The following is a 15,084-nucleotide window of genomic DNA, read 5'->3' on the forward strand; positions in this document are numbered from 1 at the left end:
CGGTCCGGGGGGCGGCCTGGCGCACCCCGCGCCGCTCACCGTGGGTCTTGGGTGGACCGTGGAGCCAGCTGTTCCCCCTGGAGACCCCACGTCCCTCGATGTGAGGGGAAGGGGGAACCTCCGGCGGAAGAGGAGGATCCGCTTTCTGACCTCAGCTCCAGCTCTGGCCCTGCAGGCTGGACGGTCACTGCAGCCGTGGGCTCTGTCCTTGTTTTCACCGAGGGCTGTCCCCTCCCTAAAATGCCAGTACTCTTGTCAACTCTATGAACACCTCCCACCATGGGCATGTAAGTTCCTCACGTAAAATTACCTCAATAATCACCAGTTGAATTTAAATATTTGTCCATGGAAAGGAACTAGTGTTCACGGTTACAGCGTCCCCAAGTCACCCACCCAGCTCTTGTTAGAGTCTAGCTCCTCCTCCCCAGCAGGCGGGAGTCGCGATGCACAAAGATCAAAAGTATTTTTAAGAATTGAAGTTTCATGGGATCTGCACACTCCAAAATATCTGGGCCGTGCAACGTAGGAGAGTCTGGGTTCAGATTCCAGATGATTCCAGCTCTGGGCTATTTCTGACCCCCTCCCCTGACTTGGTCTCCCTCCCACAGAGGAGAGGAGCAGGGCTGCCCCTGCAAGCCCACCCGGCCAGGGCGGTTTTCTCTCTGCCCCCTCTCTGCTGAGGTTCTCTGGTCCCCTTCTCCCTGGCGCTGGCTCAGTCCTGTCTCTTCCCTCCCACCCGGCGTGGGGCCCTTTCTGTCCTGATGCCTTCATTCAGCCCCCAAACACGTACAAGTCTCACTCACCACAAATTCAAAATAAAGAATAACAGGAAAAGGGGAAAGAAAGAACAGTGCCGTGTCCCCTTCGGCTGTGGTCCTCGGTTTCCCTCCGGCAGCCACCTGCAGGCCACAGGCCTCCCCCCTCCTGTCTCCGGGAGGTTCCGGGGGACACCCCGCTGGGCTCCCCAAAACCTCCAAAACTGCCACGTCCAGTGGGCAGTTCTTCTGTTGAAAACTGAGGTATAATCCGCACACCACAAAAGTCACCATTTTAAAGTGCACAATTCAGTGGTTTTTAGAATATTCCAAAAGTTGTGCCATTGCCATCACCATGGTCTGCTTCCAGAACATTCCATCACCCGTTAGCAGTCGCTCCTCCACCCTCCGTCCCAGCCCCCGACAACCACTAATCTACTGTCAGCGATGGGTCTGCCTGTTCTGGAGGTTTGGTAAGAACGGAACCACCGATGGGTCTGCCTGTTCTGGAGGTTTGGTAAGAACGGAACCACACACGTGCCTCCGTGTCTGGCTTCTGTCACGGAACAGACGTGTTCAAGCTTCGTCCCCGCTGAGGCCTGTGTCACTGCTCATTTCTTCTTACGGCTGAGTGACATCCCTTTGTGTGGAAGGACCACAGGCTGTCCGTTCACGAGCCGACGGATGCTCAGGGTGTACCCACTTTGTGATTATTATATTAATAAATTATCCTGCTATCATCATTTATGTACAAGTTTTTTGTGTACACAAATATAAGTTCTTTTGAGTATGTACCTGTGATTGGAAATGCTGGGTCTTCCAGGAATTCTGTGAGTCACTTTTTGAGGAATCAACAGATGGTTTTCCCACAGTTCACGCCACTTTATGTTCCCACCAGCAACACACGAGTCTTGCAGTTTCTTCCTCCTCACTTGTCTTCATCCTTCTCCCCGGGAGGAAGGGAGGGCAGCGCACAGCCTTGATTTGCACCTGAGGATTTCAACTCTGCTGCACACCGAAGTCGTCTGGGGTATGAAGAAGTGCTGCCGTCCAGACCCCGTCCCCTGGAGAGTCTCGCTCACTTGACGCGGGGGGAACTCCCGTGGGATTGTTTCTAAGGTCCTCAGGTGACTGTGCTGTGCAGCCAGGCTTGGAGACGACTGAAGGATGAAGCCTGGTTTGAACCCCGCGGGGCAGCACCGTTTGCTTCCTGCGTGACTTCAGGGCTCGTGTCTCCCTCCAGGGCTCAGTGAAGCACAGTTGGCCACCGCACAGCAGACGCGGGTCACCGTGACTTTTACTTAGATAATGAAAGAGCAGCTTGTGACTCAGACTCCAAGCGAACATCACAGGCGCAGGGGCCCGACCAGCTGCTCCACAGCTCAGAGTAGCTGCAGAGTCCCTGGAGCCCGAGCCCACACCACGGAAACCGGGAAAGGAGCATTTCTGAACCCCATCCTCGGCCTGTGCCGTGAGGGACCCCCCACTGGGGAGCAGGACGAGGAGGACCACTGTCCCCACGGGGCAGGTGAGGCCTCACCCTTCTTGGGGGGAATAGGTTCCATTTTGGTCTTTTGGAAACTCTGCAGACTCTCTCAGGAAGCACCAAGACGAGGGCTGGAGGAGGGGCAGGGAGGGCTTTCCTCTGGATGGCCTTGTTCAGGCTGCACATGGTGATGGTTGTGGTTTCGACAGCAGAAGAGGGGCCACGCCCCTCCCTCCCAGCTGCCCGCCACTCGGACTTGCATGTCAGAATCGATCTCTCCACGCTCTGGAGGGAAAATGCTACCTGCTGCCCATCTGCGCACAAGCCCCTGATAGCTGGTTCCCCAAGTCAGGTTGGGACCGAGCAGGAATCGCTGCCTGGAAAGCTGTGGGGTGGAGGGGACTTCCACAGAGAGGTCTTAAAAGAAAAACAGGAAAACATGGCGTGCGAGGGAGCTCTCTGCTGTCACTAGCGAGTGGAGGAGCAAAGCCCCTTTCCCCGCCCTGGCTGCGATTTCAGTCACTATTAACACTTCTGCAAGGAAGCTTTCAAAACCCACAGTTTGCTGAGCCTCAACCCTGGAGTTCTAACCCGGCGAAACCTCCTTGATTCGTGTTCCAGTGTTCCTGGGTGGAGACCGGGGAGGAGAAACCCTTTTCCTTGTTCTTCTCTCTCTTTCCTTCCACCTTCAGTCAGGAGCACTGTGTTGTAGATAACCAGGAGCGAGGACCAGCAGGTTTTGGTTTTAAGCAGCTACAGTGACTAAACTGAAACTGTGGCTCACGGCTCTAAGAAACAAACCTGCAAAGTCAACACCTGCCAGAAAGCCTGAATGATTAGCCTTTTCCTAAATGTCAGATTATTTTAGAACGGCATCTGTGTTTCTGACACAATAAAATTTTTAAAAGGAATTGAATAAACCCCAGCTAGAAAGCCATATGCAGTTGGGAGGGAAGATGACCCCCCCACAAGAATAGTCCAGGTGACTGCAGCCCCCGCTGCCTGGCAGTGCAGCATTCCCCGCAGCTTTCCCATCTGCTCCTGACAGCCCTGCAGGCAGGCGGGGGGGCTGTCCCCTGGCTGGGGCTGCAGACACCGGCCCAGCATCCCTGACAGCCCAGCCCCCTCCAGCCTGTAAAGGTACCCAGCTGCCAAGGTGCTCAGAGCTGCCTCTGCAGGGGGCGGGGGGGTGGGTCCCGTGAATGTACCAGCTACTGCACTGGAGCAGTCGCTTTGAGAACATTTAAGCCCTGGAGGCTCAGGTACCTTTTTCTTCCAAATGTACCTTGCACCTTCCATCCTGCTGAGCCCACAGCCCAGGATGGCTGCAGCCCACAGGCGGGCCCTGTTCCCACAGCGCACGACCGTCGGGACAGCTCCTGGCAGCGCCCCCGCCGCACCCCCCCCACCCCCTGCAGGGAGGAGACACACACAGGTCAGACCCTACGGCTGCACCCGCATGGCTGCTGTGGTTCCCTGCACCGCGGGAGCTACACGATGAATTTCATTTTTTCAGAAAAGAGCAGATTTTTGCTTCTCTCTATAAATGTATTTAGAGATTTCTGTCCAAAAAATGCACAGAAAGGAGCTTTATATTTGGATACAAACGTTACTTCTGAGCCTTCAAGATTTACAGCATATAAACTCTCTGGAACACATGGAAATGATGTTTTGATTGTAATGAAGTCATAATTGGGGAATGTTACGTTTTCCTCCGAGCTTCTTGGTGATGGCTACAGAAACCACCATTCCAGCTTTTTTGGTGGTAATTTACAACAAAAAGAATCATCGTGTTGGGGAAAACATTTTAAATTATTATTATTTCTGTGCAGAAGAAAAGCAAATACAGACTAACAAACTATTATATCTGGCTCTTGTATATTTGTCCTAATAATACTTCATTCTAATGACAAATGACAGCTGCCACTCCAGAGCTCTCTGCTGGGCACTTTCACGTTGCATTTCGTCCACAAAGCCCAGCTGAGTGGCTTATCTGAGATCACCTTATGCTATGCGGCCAAGCCGGGACCTGAACCCTGCGCCTTCTCAGACGCGTAATCGCCAGGCGGCGTCACCGAGGGTGTGCGGGGCTGTCGATCGTCACGAAGGATGAGCGGCGCTGGGACAGGTCCTGCTCAGGAGCGTCGGTCAGTTCCAGCTCCAAGCCAGACTGAAGGCTCTCACTCTCAGGGCACACGAAATAAAATGTATCAGATAGATATAAAAAGTAACAAAAAGTTGCCATCACGATACTAGGAAAATAATCTACAATGTTTCCATCCCGCCCTCTGTATTCTGGCAAGAAGGTGGTGCCTAAGTGGTGGGGTCCTAACCTGGGGGCTGTCTGTATCCTCACGTGTGCTTGCGCAAGCTTATCTGCAGAGAACGTTTCTGGAAAACGTTGTGAGCTCTTTAAATGCTGACTGGCACCACGCGCCTGCCTTGGAGAAGGCAGGGAGGGAGGTACCCAGAGCCCTGCAGAGTGCGGGACCAGCCCACGCGCTCCCCAGCTGGAGCACACAAAGCTCACCCCGCCAGGGGCTGGGGGAGGCAGGGATGAGTGGGCAGAACCCAGGAGAGGATGAGGATAAGGACACATGTCATTGCTCGTTTGTCCAAACCCACAGGACGTACAGCACCAAGGCTGAGCCCCAACGTCAACCGGGGACGCGGGTGAAAATGACGCGTCAGTGCAGGTTCATCAACATATTTTCCCAATTTTTCATTTATAATTTTTTTTTTTTTTTTTTGAGACAGGATCTTGCTCTGTCACCCAGGCTGGAGTGCAGTGGCGTCATCGTCGCTCACTGCAGCCTCAAACTCCTGGGCTCAAGCCATCCTCCTCCCTTAGCTTCCCAAGTAAGTGCGGCTACCGGCACATACCACCAAAGCGGGCTAATTTTTAAATACTTTTGTAGATATGGAGTCTCGCCATTGCTTAGGTTGGTCTTAAATTCCTAGCCTCAGTATTCCTCCCACCTCGGCCTCCCAGAGTGCTAGGATCACAGGCATGAGCCGCTGCGCCCCGCCCCCTTATACACATGCACATATACATTGGATGTGAAAAAAGTTATACGACTGTATTTTACCATATTCTTTATTAGGACAGCGTCTGGGTTTGGCCTGCCTGGAGAGACTGTCTCTGCTGCAAAGTAATAGAAACATACATTCTCCTGCTCTTCTGTGTTTATAGTTTCGTTTTTGTGTTGCAATTTCTATCTACCCAGAATGTTTAGAAGGGGAGCGGGCTGGGGCCTGGGGGCCACCCTGCGTTTGCCGAACGGCTGGCCGGCGTCTCCTCATTGTCTAGTGAGCGACCCGCGCACCCCACGGGGCTGAACTGTCACGTCGGGCAAGCGAGAGTTTCCCACAAGTCCCTGCGGTCCCTCTCTGGTCACACTGAGTATATTTCTTAAAGTAACATGTTTCTGTTGCTTAGCAGGAAACCGGTGAACCCGGGTAAAAGGTTAGGAAATATTAATCGTTGAGTTTTCTAGTTAATCTTGTCTTTTCTAAGCAAAATCTTGAAGGAGTTTCTTTTACCCATGAGCAGAGGCGAGAGGCCGCCCGAGTTTCCAGCATGCTGACGGCAGTGTGGGAAAGTCGGGGCTGTCCCTGAACCACGTCTTGTCCCCACGGCAGCCCCCCGGGGGGACTCACCTCCACCGCCAGCGTCTCCACGCCGATTATGAACACTTGACCCCCAGAGGCCGCCCACAGCGTGTCTTCCATGAGGAGCAGACTTCTGACCGGCAGGACGCCGAGTTTTATCACCTTCTGAGGTTCGGAATTCCAGGTTCCATCTTAAAAGAAAACATTTAATTTCATTCAAGTTCAGCTGTTCGTGCACAGGGACAGGGACATGGGGCCACAGATTGTTTTCAGTAATAGACAACCGAAGTATCAGTCGTCATTTTCCTGCCTCTGTTTGATGCTGGAAGTGTCCGGGGCTCCGAGAGCGAGCGCCACATCAGCGGGGAAGCCCCCACGGCTGGCAAGCACCGAGCACCGGGGCGGGCTTGGGTCCCTCTGACCCCAGCTGGCCACTCACCCGGTGTCTGTAGAAATCATTCATTCACCCCGAACCTCAGTGTCCTTGACTGTAACAGGAGGGCAATCCCACCACTAGCCTAAAGGCTGTTTTAAGAATTAAATATGCTGCATGCAAACAGCTCAGCGCAGCACTTGGCAGGCAGATGTTGGACAAATACCATTATTTATAGTAATAATACATACAGCGATTTGGCCGCCATGAAAAGGAACCACACCCAAAGTAACCAGGCATATGTTTAAAATTCCCCATTACCTGCTTCAATTTTAAAAATCCCTTGTTATATACTTTATCATGAGGACAGTTCCTATCTTCACTGAATATGAAAAAAACCAAAATTGAGGTTAAAGGAATCCTTTCTTTTGAGAACTTGCTCCCTTTCCTGAAGCCTACGGAGTGATAAAATATTTGGTTTTGAAAATATTTTCAAAGATCTGCCAATGAGGTCTTCTATGCTTTATATCAAGTACGAGTGGATAGCTTGAATATCAATAAAAAATTATTTGAACAAGATTTAACACAAATTTTAAGCATGACTAACATCATTATTCTGTAAATAATTAAAATGAATTCTTCAGTTCTCAGTCTAAGCAGTAATTAAGCCATTACACTTGCAAATGTGACTAACGTGATTCACCCATTGATGCTTCCGACTGGCCCATGAAATAAACGTGCTTTGCCCAACGAGGAGAACCAGGTCCGGCCCTCACCCCTGTGTTCTGGGAAGCGCGAGGTCTCTGAACACAAGCCTGACTAGGCACCAGGGTCTGGGCTGGCGAGTGCCGTCAGGGAAGGCAGCTGTGCACGCTCTGACTCTGGCATCCTGCTAGTTAGGACCCAACTGCCATGGCAACGCCTTCGTGTCACAACAAGGACAATGACCAGCCCATGGGCATCGCCTGCCTCCCACGTGTAGTATCTTCCCTGGGGCTGGGATATCACTATGTGGTTAAGCACCAATGCACACACACCCACACGTGCACATGGGCACACACACATGCACACACACATGTACATGTGCACACAAATGTGAACATGTGCACAGACACATGTGCTCGTACTTGTGTGCACACACATGTGTGCACAAGCTTCTCGTCTGGTACTCTCAGCCCCCTAACGCACTGCAGCCTCCATATCTAACGGGCACACTCGAGTTCAGGGTGGAAATACAGTTTTCTCTGACAGTCACATGCTCACAGCGCACGGCATGAGAACGCCAGGTTTCTGAACCCTGGGTCGGAACTCTAGCCACTGCCCCTGCCTGTGTTCACGTCCCGGGTGGTGCCAGCATGACTCAGCACCGCCCCACTGACCCTGCGACCCTCTGAACCGGGACCCCGGGATGAAAGGCGGGTGATGCACTTCACACACTTCGCTTTGGTCAAGGGTCAAATTCCAACAACGGCACTTTGTTCCCTGAGCACCTTGGCTGTTCTTCCTACAAACAGAGTCACTTGTCCCTCCCACGGAATCCTCTGAACAGATGACATGCCGTGTTGGCCGCCGGAGCCTGGGGAAGTGGGGCGAGGGTCCCTGCGGGGGCCCTTGTGCAGTTCTAGCCCTTACTTCCCGCACTTTATCCTTCTGATAAACTTGCCATTTTACTTATAAAGCTTGAAATGCGGTTTTCTTTTCCCTCCCTGCATAACCAAGTAATACGCAACTGAAACACAGGAAGCCAATCAGGAAACCACTGAAGTTCCCCACCGTGAAGCGGTAAGGACTTGGGCACGGTGCCCGGGGCCAGAGACCGCGGCTCCTGGCACTGCTGAGCCCAGCGGACCCTGAGATGTGCGGCCGGGAGGCCCTGGAGGCTGCGGCAGGAGGCCGGTCAGCCCAGCACCAAGGGAGCCCGGCCCACCCGGGGAGCAGCGGGCGAGGGGCTGCAGGGGAAGGCGGGTGTGGAGATCCTGCCCTGCGGGAGAAAGGAGCAGGGGAGACTGAGACAGCATCACCCCGAGTGCTCACAGAGCCCCTGGGGAGGGAGGGGGCCACGCGGGCCTTGGGCAAAGGGACCAGTGCAGGGGACAGGCTGGAGCGGGGAGCCCCGTCCGCGTGACCCGCCTCACCTGTGGCTCTGGCGTAGCTAGCCACCGCCCCGTCCACCAGGCCCGCGTACAGGCTGCGCGGCGAGCCCGCCAGGCTCATGACCGTGGACCTCTCGGGCATGAAGAAGTGCTGAAGTCTCACTTTCTTGGAGCCTTGGCTGCTTTTATACACGGAAATGCTTTAAAAGAAAGATGCAAGCTAATAAACACATTTGCACATCGTGGAAGAGTGGAGTGTCCGTCAACGCAAACACATTTCACACAACCTGGTGCCCGAGCCCCGCCCCTCCTTCCTCGACACACTTGGCGGGATTTTAAGAAGATCTCTGACCACTTTCACTTCCTTCTTTTATTTTGAAAGAGAAATTCTGGGCTATAAAAAAAAATTAGTGCTTCCTATGTGTCTTGGAACTTCACATCAGGAAGACAATTGTACCTTTCCTCGAAACAGTGCCGATATCCAACAGGATTCTAAGACAGAATTCGGCTGTTGTATTCCAAAATGTAAGGAGTGATGTGCTTCTCAAAGGCACTAACAAAAATGCAACATTTCAGTGGCAAACAGTAGGGTACTTTTCCCCTTTAAAGAAATACCCTTTCTCTTTGGAGGTTCCTAGAATAATTTCCATGGGCCCAAGTCACTGGTTATTTAAAAGCGCAGTGACCCTAAAAATGTCCCCTTGTCCCGCAGTTCCGGCACACGGCTCCTGACACCGAGGTCAATGCCGTTTCCGCGACAGGTCCCAGCTGCCGCGCTTGTGTGGGCACAGCGGTGACCGTTCTTTGTCACACGGGGGACGGGCGCTACCTTCCCTCCTCCGCTCCTATGCAGACGGTCGGGGCATCGCAAGCCCTCGTGGTGGAGGCTTCGGGGTCCGCGGCTGCGCTGGGCTCTCGGAGCTTCTCCTCGACCGGAATGTACACCATGCACAGGATGCGAGACTCCACGTTGAAGCACTCGATGACCTTGGGGTTGGAATTTTGAAACGAGACGATGGCGATCTGGCCCATCTGATTGGTGCAGCTTCCGATCTGCACCAGGGGGTCACAGGGGAAGAGAAAATGAGCCCGTGAGGCTCGCACGGGCCACGCACCCGACACGCGGGGCCACACGGCACCGTCTTGGTGTGAGAGACGCTTAGAGAAACCAGATAACGTTTAAAGACTCTGCCAACAGCATCTGTTTTCCTTTTCAACATATGGAATTAGGGGTTTTTTTTTTTTTTTTTGAGACAGAGTGTCGCTTTGTTGCCCTGGCTAGAGTGAGTGCCGTGGCGTCAGCCTGGTTCACAGCAACCTCAAACTCCTGGGCTTAAGCGATCCTCCTGCCTCAGCCTCCCGAGTAGCTGGGACTACAGGCATGTGCCACCATGCCCGGCTAATTTTTTCTATATATATTTTAGTTGGCCAGATAATTTCTTTCTATTTTTAGTAGAGATGGGGTCTCGCTGATGCTCAGGGCTAGTCTCGAACTCCTGACCTCAAGCGATCCACCCGCCTCGGCCTCCCAGAGTGCTAGGATTACAGGCGTGAGCCACCGCGCCCGGCCTTGGAATTAGGTTTTTAAAATTTTTTGATAAAAAGAATATAACTGTTAATAATTTTTAAAAAGTCACACTTACACAGTTTAAAAAGCATATACCAATCACTATACAAATGGTAAACGCCTATGCATACACAGAGTCCTAAAAGGTAGATTAATACCCATTTTAAATAACACTAATGTTTAACAGAACTTAGCTAAAAACCTGAGTCTTTCAAAGGAGGAAAAATTAACGAGAAGGCATCCCAAGGTGGATCGTTCACATTTAACACGTGATGTCGTGTGTTGCAGTATGTCTGTGTGAGGAACTTCCCATGTGTTTGAATTCTCACGCCGAGAAAATGTAGCACAGTCAGTTTCCCAATTTAAACTTAAATTTAACTGTTGTCTCAGCGGTGAGGAGTCAGACCCCTGGCGAACAGGAGTCCTGGCTGGTTTAGGATGCTCAGTGATGTTTTTATTTTCCACCAGCTTGGAGGCTGTCGTCACAGTCTCCTCATTCTTCCTGTGTTTGCTGCATGTGACAAACAACCCACTCTGGCCCTCTCAGGGGAAGGTGCCAGCTGGCCGTGCCCCAGTACCGGCCTGCAGGGAGCAGGCGCGGCCAGGCCAGGGCATGAATGGCAGGTCCACCCGCCCGCGCGGAAACAGTTCTCTTTCAAAATCGGAAACCCCCAGGGGAATGAAGCCCTTCATGCTGGGTTGGCAGGAATGAAATATCAGCTCACTGGGCTGGTCCGTTTTTCACAACAACTAGAACACCGACCACGCAGGAGCTTTGGCAGTGAGGAGGGGACGGCGACCTGCAGCAGAGCATGCTGGGAAGAAGTCAGGTGCGTCTGAAGCAGCAAGGGGGCCGGGGGGCAGGTCCGAGGGGCCTTGGGGAGCCACACGAGAGGCTCAGACCACACAGCCTGAGCAGGGTCCTCGGGTTTGCAGGAACCAGAAACAGCTGCTGCAACTGCAGCATCATTTCAGATGCTGTGTGTCATTTGGAACAGATTAATTTTAATTACTAAGTTTCCAGTGTAAAAGCTAGGCTTGGAAGAAGAAGAAAAAGAAAAATCCATGCAATGTAACCACCGAAAGTGAAGAATATTAAAGTTATTCTCATATTAGTTAAGTGTCTTTGGACTGAATTTAAGCTGTTAAAAGTTTCAGATGAAAAAGAAAAGAATTAACATTTTAATTCCTAAGAATTCTACACCTTTTCCAAAAGCAATCAGCTCCCTTTCAGGGGGAGTTTTCATGTTTGCAGATACACGCTGGGCTGCACCGTGGCCGACAGCAGCGTCCACCCAACAGTGCCCATCCATGTTCCCGCCACACCGACCGCGTGTGCGGATTCCGTGTGAACTCGCGTTGGGAGCAGGCGTCTTACCCACAGGAAGCCATGCGCCGCGGAGGTCGAGTCCGGCTGACCCTCGGTGCTCAGGTAGGGCTCGGGGTTGTACGCGGCACATTCAATCTGGAAGGGGATGGAATCAGATGCTGTGACAGGGGACCGAGAGGCTTCCAGGCCACACAGAGTCTGACAGGGACGACATGTTTCCGACACAGAACCACAGACATTCTGCTTCATTACCCGACAGAGATGACAAAGGGAGAGTTTGAAGTGTGAGTGTTAGAAGGCGGCGTCTGAGAAGCAAACACCTGAGCAGATGCGGCCCCGGGCATGTTACTCTTGGGGTCTCATCGCCGTGCGTCCCTGTCCCCCGTCCCCGTCCCTGTCCCACCCGGTCTTCCCCAGGGGCGGGTGGGGCCTGGGCCTTCCAAACAGGGTAGTGGTGGCAGCTGCCCAGGGCCCAGGCCACGAGCACAAGGGCTAGCCAGAGACCAGGAGCGAGAAATAAAAACGTCTTTGTACATTTGTCAAAAAGACCCATCAACAAGTCACGGGAGTCGCCGCAGGCTCGGCCTGTTGTGCTTGAATCAGTGACACCAGGGACGTGAGCTAGATGCCACCCTGGAGACAAGCGGTTCAGCAGACAGGGGACCCGCGGTCCACGCAGCTCACGTGACGAGCCCCTGGAAACTGACTACTCGCCGAGCAAAAGCCTCACGAGCCGCACGGTGAGACGGTTTCCCAGTGTAAGTGACCGGGTCCAGCGCGGGAGCCGTTTGAGGACGCCAGGGCCCCGCCCAGGAGCGGCCCCCAGAGACACAGGCCGACCCTCACTGCTAGGTTTCAAACAGCAGCACCATGATTTATTTCTAAATAAATCACCTCCGGGGCAGCAGGGACTACGGCTACCCAGACAGACATGGCTCTGGCTGTGCCCCCCGGCCACCCTCCCCCGGGCCCTGCCCACCTTCACCTTGAACTCCTGCTGCTTGGTGACCATCACCGGCATGTGCCCAACGAGGAGAGGGTGCTTCTCCTTCTTGATCTGGTTCCCGTCGTCTTCCACACAGAACCAGCCCATGTGGTTCTCCTCCTCTGCAACCAGAGTCGGAGAGAAAATGAGCCCGGACAGCGGGGAGCTCACCCTGACAGAGGTCTATGCGGCCAGCGGGGCCAGCCCTGCGGAAGTTTCTAGAGTCCCGTTTGCACAAGCCCGGGGAACTCAGTGTCTCACTCTGGGAACCAGTAAGCTCTTCTTCCAGGGCAGCAGGGCCGGCACCCGAGTGACGGGGACACCCTCCTGTCTGTGCCACCTCCACACACCCGTGGGCTGCGGGACCCACACAGGTCTCTCTTCCCTACCTTTATTCCTTTTTTTTTTTCCCCAAAGCAACTGAGATGTTTAGATTCAAATACGAATCAAATATGAGATGTAGTGAGAGATTTTTAGACACGGTGTAATACGATGGGATAAAGAAAGTGCAATGAAATGGAGAAATATTTCACTGCCCGACTGTCGGCCTTGACGCTGAAGAACATGGGAGTGATCTCAGGACAAAAGGGAGCTTCTCTCCCGGGGGGCGACCCCTCGTTTGCCGAGTCTCTCTGACCCCACCCTGACAAGCCACCACGCGGTGAGGAAGAGAAATGGGGCCACGTCACTATGGACGCTTCTTCCGCTGAGCAGGCCTTCTGCAGGCACCGTGCTCCTCCTGCCTCTAATCAGCGCTCGCCGGGGTGATAACCTTTACCCCAGCCTCGGTTTCTCCTCTGTATCCTACGTTCAGTTAGCATCTCAGATTATCTGCATCTAGAAGAGAATTTTACACACACACAGGGCACCCCGTGTGTTCTGAGTGATCGATCTGTGAGTGTGTGTGTAGATGACGTGTAAATTATATAGATGTATTCAAAACAGCAAGACTAAAGGGACGTGGGAACAGGAAAATCATGAAGTCGCACCTGTCTGTGTCCTGCAGGGTTTATGTCCGGTGCTGGGAGGGCCTTTGGCCACCTGTGTTTTGTTACTCTGGGTGAGGAAACAGGCCGAGCTGGACCACGACCTTCCTTCCCTCTGGAGGCAGACCCACACCAGACCCGCCTCGGCCCCCGACTCATCCTGGGCTGAGCAGCCTCAACTGATAAATTTATATTATTTATTTATTTATTTTTTTTGTAAGACAGAGCCTCACTCTCTTGCCGGGGCGAGTGCCGTGGCATCATCACAGCTCACTGCAGCCTCCAACTCCTGGGCTCAAGTGATCCTCCTGCCTTAGCCTCCCAAGCAGCTGGGACTACAGGCAACTACCAACACATCCAGCTAGTTTTTCCTATTTTTAGTAGAGACGGAGTCTCGCTCTTGCTCAGGCTGGTCTCGAACCCCAGACCTCGAGCGATCCTCTTGCTGCGATTACCGTCGTGAGCCACTGCGCCCAGCGTGATATTAATGTTATTAACAATAAAACCTATGGCTTTGTTACTGTAACCCTAAATTATAACATGAACCTAAAAATCACTTGTGCTGGAGTTGCTCTTCCCCACGTAAGAACATTCTTCCAGGTGAATGGACGGCTCCATCGCCCGGTTCACCTCTTAACCCCGGTTTCAGCTTCGTGGCCGTGCATCTCGTCGTGACACGGAAACCTGGCCGAGGACTCTGAGATGCATGTCATCTCTCGTGCGAGCCCCGCTGGCCAGGCCAGCCGCACCTACCCAGGGCGAGCTTGGCCGTCTGCAGGCTGTTGGTCCAGGACTCCTTGATGGCCGGGGTGAAGGTGCTGAACACGGCTGTGAAGAAGGTGGGCCGCCCAGATCTGCAGGAGGGACAGACAAGCCTTCGCTTTATAGTATGAAATTATATCACAGCGTTCTGCCTGTCCAATACAATCAACAGACCAAAAAAAAAAAAAAATTACATATCATGACAAAGAACCACTTTTTTGTTCCCAGCATTGGCCAAGCAGGTTTTGTTTAAAGTCCCCACTAACTTGTCCTGCTTGCCGGGGAGCTGTAACTGGATCCTGCAGCAGTCCGCGGCTCTGATTTCCTCTTCCTTCTTCAGAATAAGTCTTTGTAAACCTGAGGTCCAGTCATGGGCTACCGACTGGTTTAAGTTCTGCAAAGAGAATAAATATGTGCATTTTTAAATTGTCAAAAATAAAAAAAAAAAAAGTAAGACCAGCCTAAAAGCACAGTTGAGGCACAAAAACCTCAGGGAGAGCAAAGACAAACAAAAAACAAACAAATAAAAAAACACCTCCTATCTGATTGTGAAAAAGAAACCCCTGGAGTCAAATCACACTGTGACATTGTGTCGTGGCAGAGACATTTCTCAGATAGAACTGATACTCAAGTCTACTTGCAAAATGAAGAAAAGTCACAATTAGATAACAGTTTCACCTTATCCAAAGTAACAAAAACGTACATCAGATAAGTTCTTAGAGTCACAGTGAATTCTCACTTCTGGCAGAGCTTGGAGATGGACTCACACATCCACAATGATTTAGGAGCAAAAACAGAACGTTGAGTCAAACTGCCATGATACTTACCTGGTAGTTGCCTTTAAGGTTTCCTATCAGCTGGCTGATTTGACCAACGACGTTTAAGTCGTGCAACAGGTTCTGTAAATCTTGATACAGTTGTCCCGGCCCCATGTAAACTTTGTCTACAAAGTGAACACACAAACAAGAGGGTACCAACGTGAAGCCAGGGCCACTCCAACACTTGAGGGCAGAAAACACTAAAGTAAATACTAGTTAATTTTTTTAAGTTGGGGGGGATCTAGAAGTGGATATTTTCAAGAATTTAGTAGTTTTTCCTTTCCTAATGTTTATTTTGAAATAATTTAAGGCTTAAT

General features: G+C 52.2%; 1 protein-coding gene across 1 annotated transcript in view; it reads right to left on the reverse strand.

The window, feature by feature from the left end:
• Positions 1–15,084, reverse strand: part of ARHGEF10 (Rho guanine nucleotide exchange factor 10) — a 60,066-nt gene that overhangs the window by 7,264 nt on the left and 37,718 nt on the right. Inside the window, exons 19-26 of the mRNA XM_045535311.1 lie at positions 14,777–14,892; positions 14,216–14,343; positions 13,941–14,041; positions 12,202–12,323; positions 11,265–11,351; positions 9,149–9,372; positions 8,362–8,519; positions 5,902–6,044 (exon numbers count right to left, since the gene is read on the reverse strand). Of these exons, the coding sequence (XP_045391267.1) occupies positions 5,902–6,044; positions 8,362–8,519; positions 9,149–9,372; positions 11,265–11,351; positions 12,202–12,323; positions 13,941–14,041; positions 14,216–14,343; positions 14,777–14,892 (1,079 nt within the window). The remainder of the gene's footprint in view (positions 1–5,901; positions 6,045–8,361; positions 8,520–9,148; positions 9,373–11,264; positions 11,352–12,201; positions 12,324–13,940; positions 14,042–14,215; positions 14,344–14,776; positions 14,893–15,084) is intronic.

The sequence above is a fragment of the Lemur catta genome, chromosome 22 (genome assembly GCF_020740605.2).
Source record: "Lemur catta isolate mLemCat1 chromosome 22, mLemCat1.pri, whole genome shotgun sequence".
Lineage (NCBI taxonomy): Eukaryota > Metazoa > Chordata > Mammalia > Primates > Lemuridae > Lemur > Lemur catta.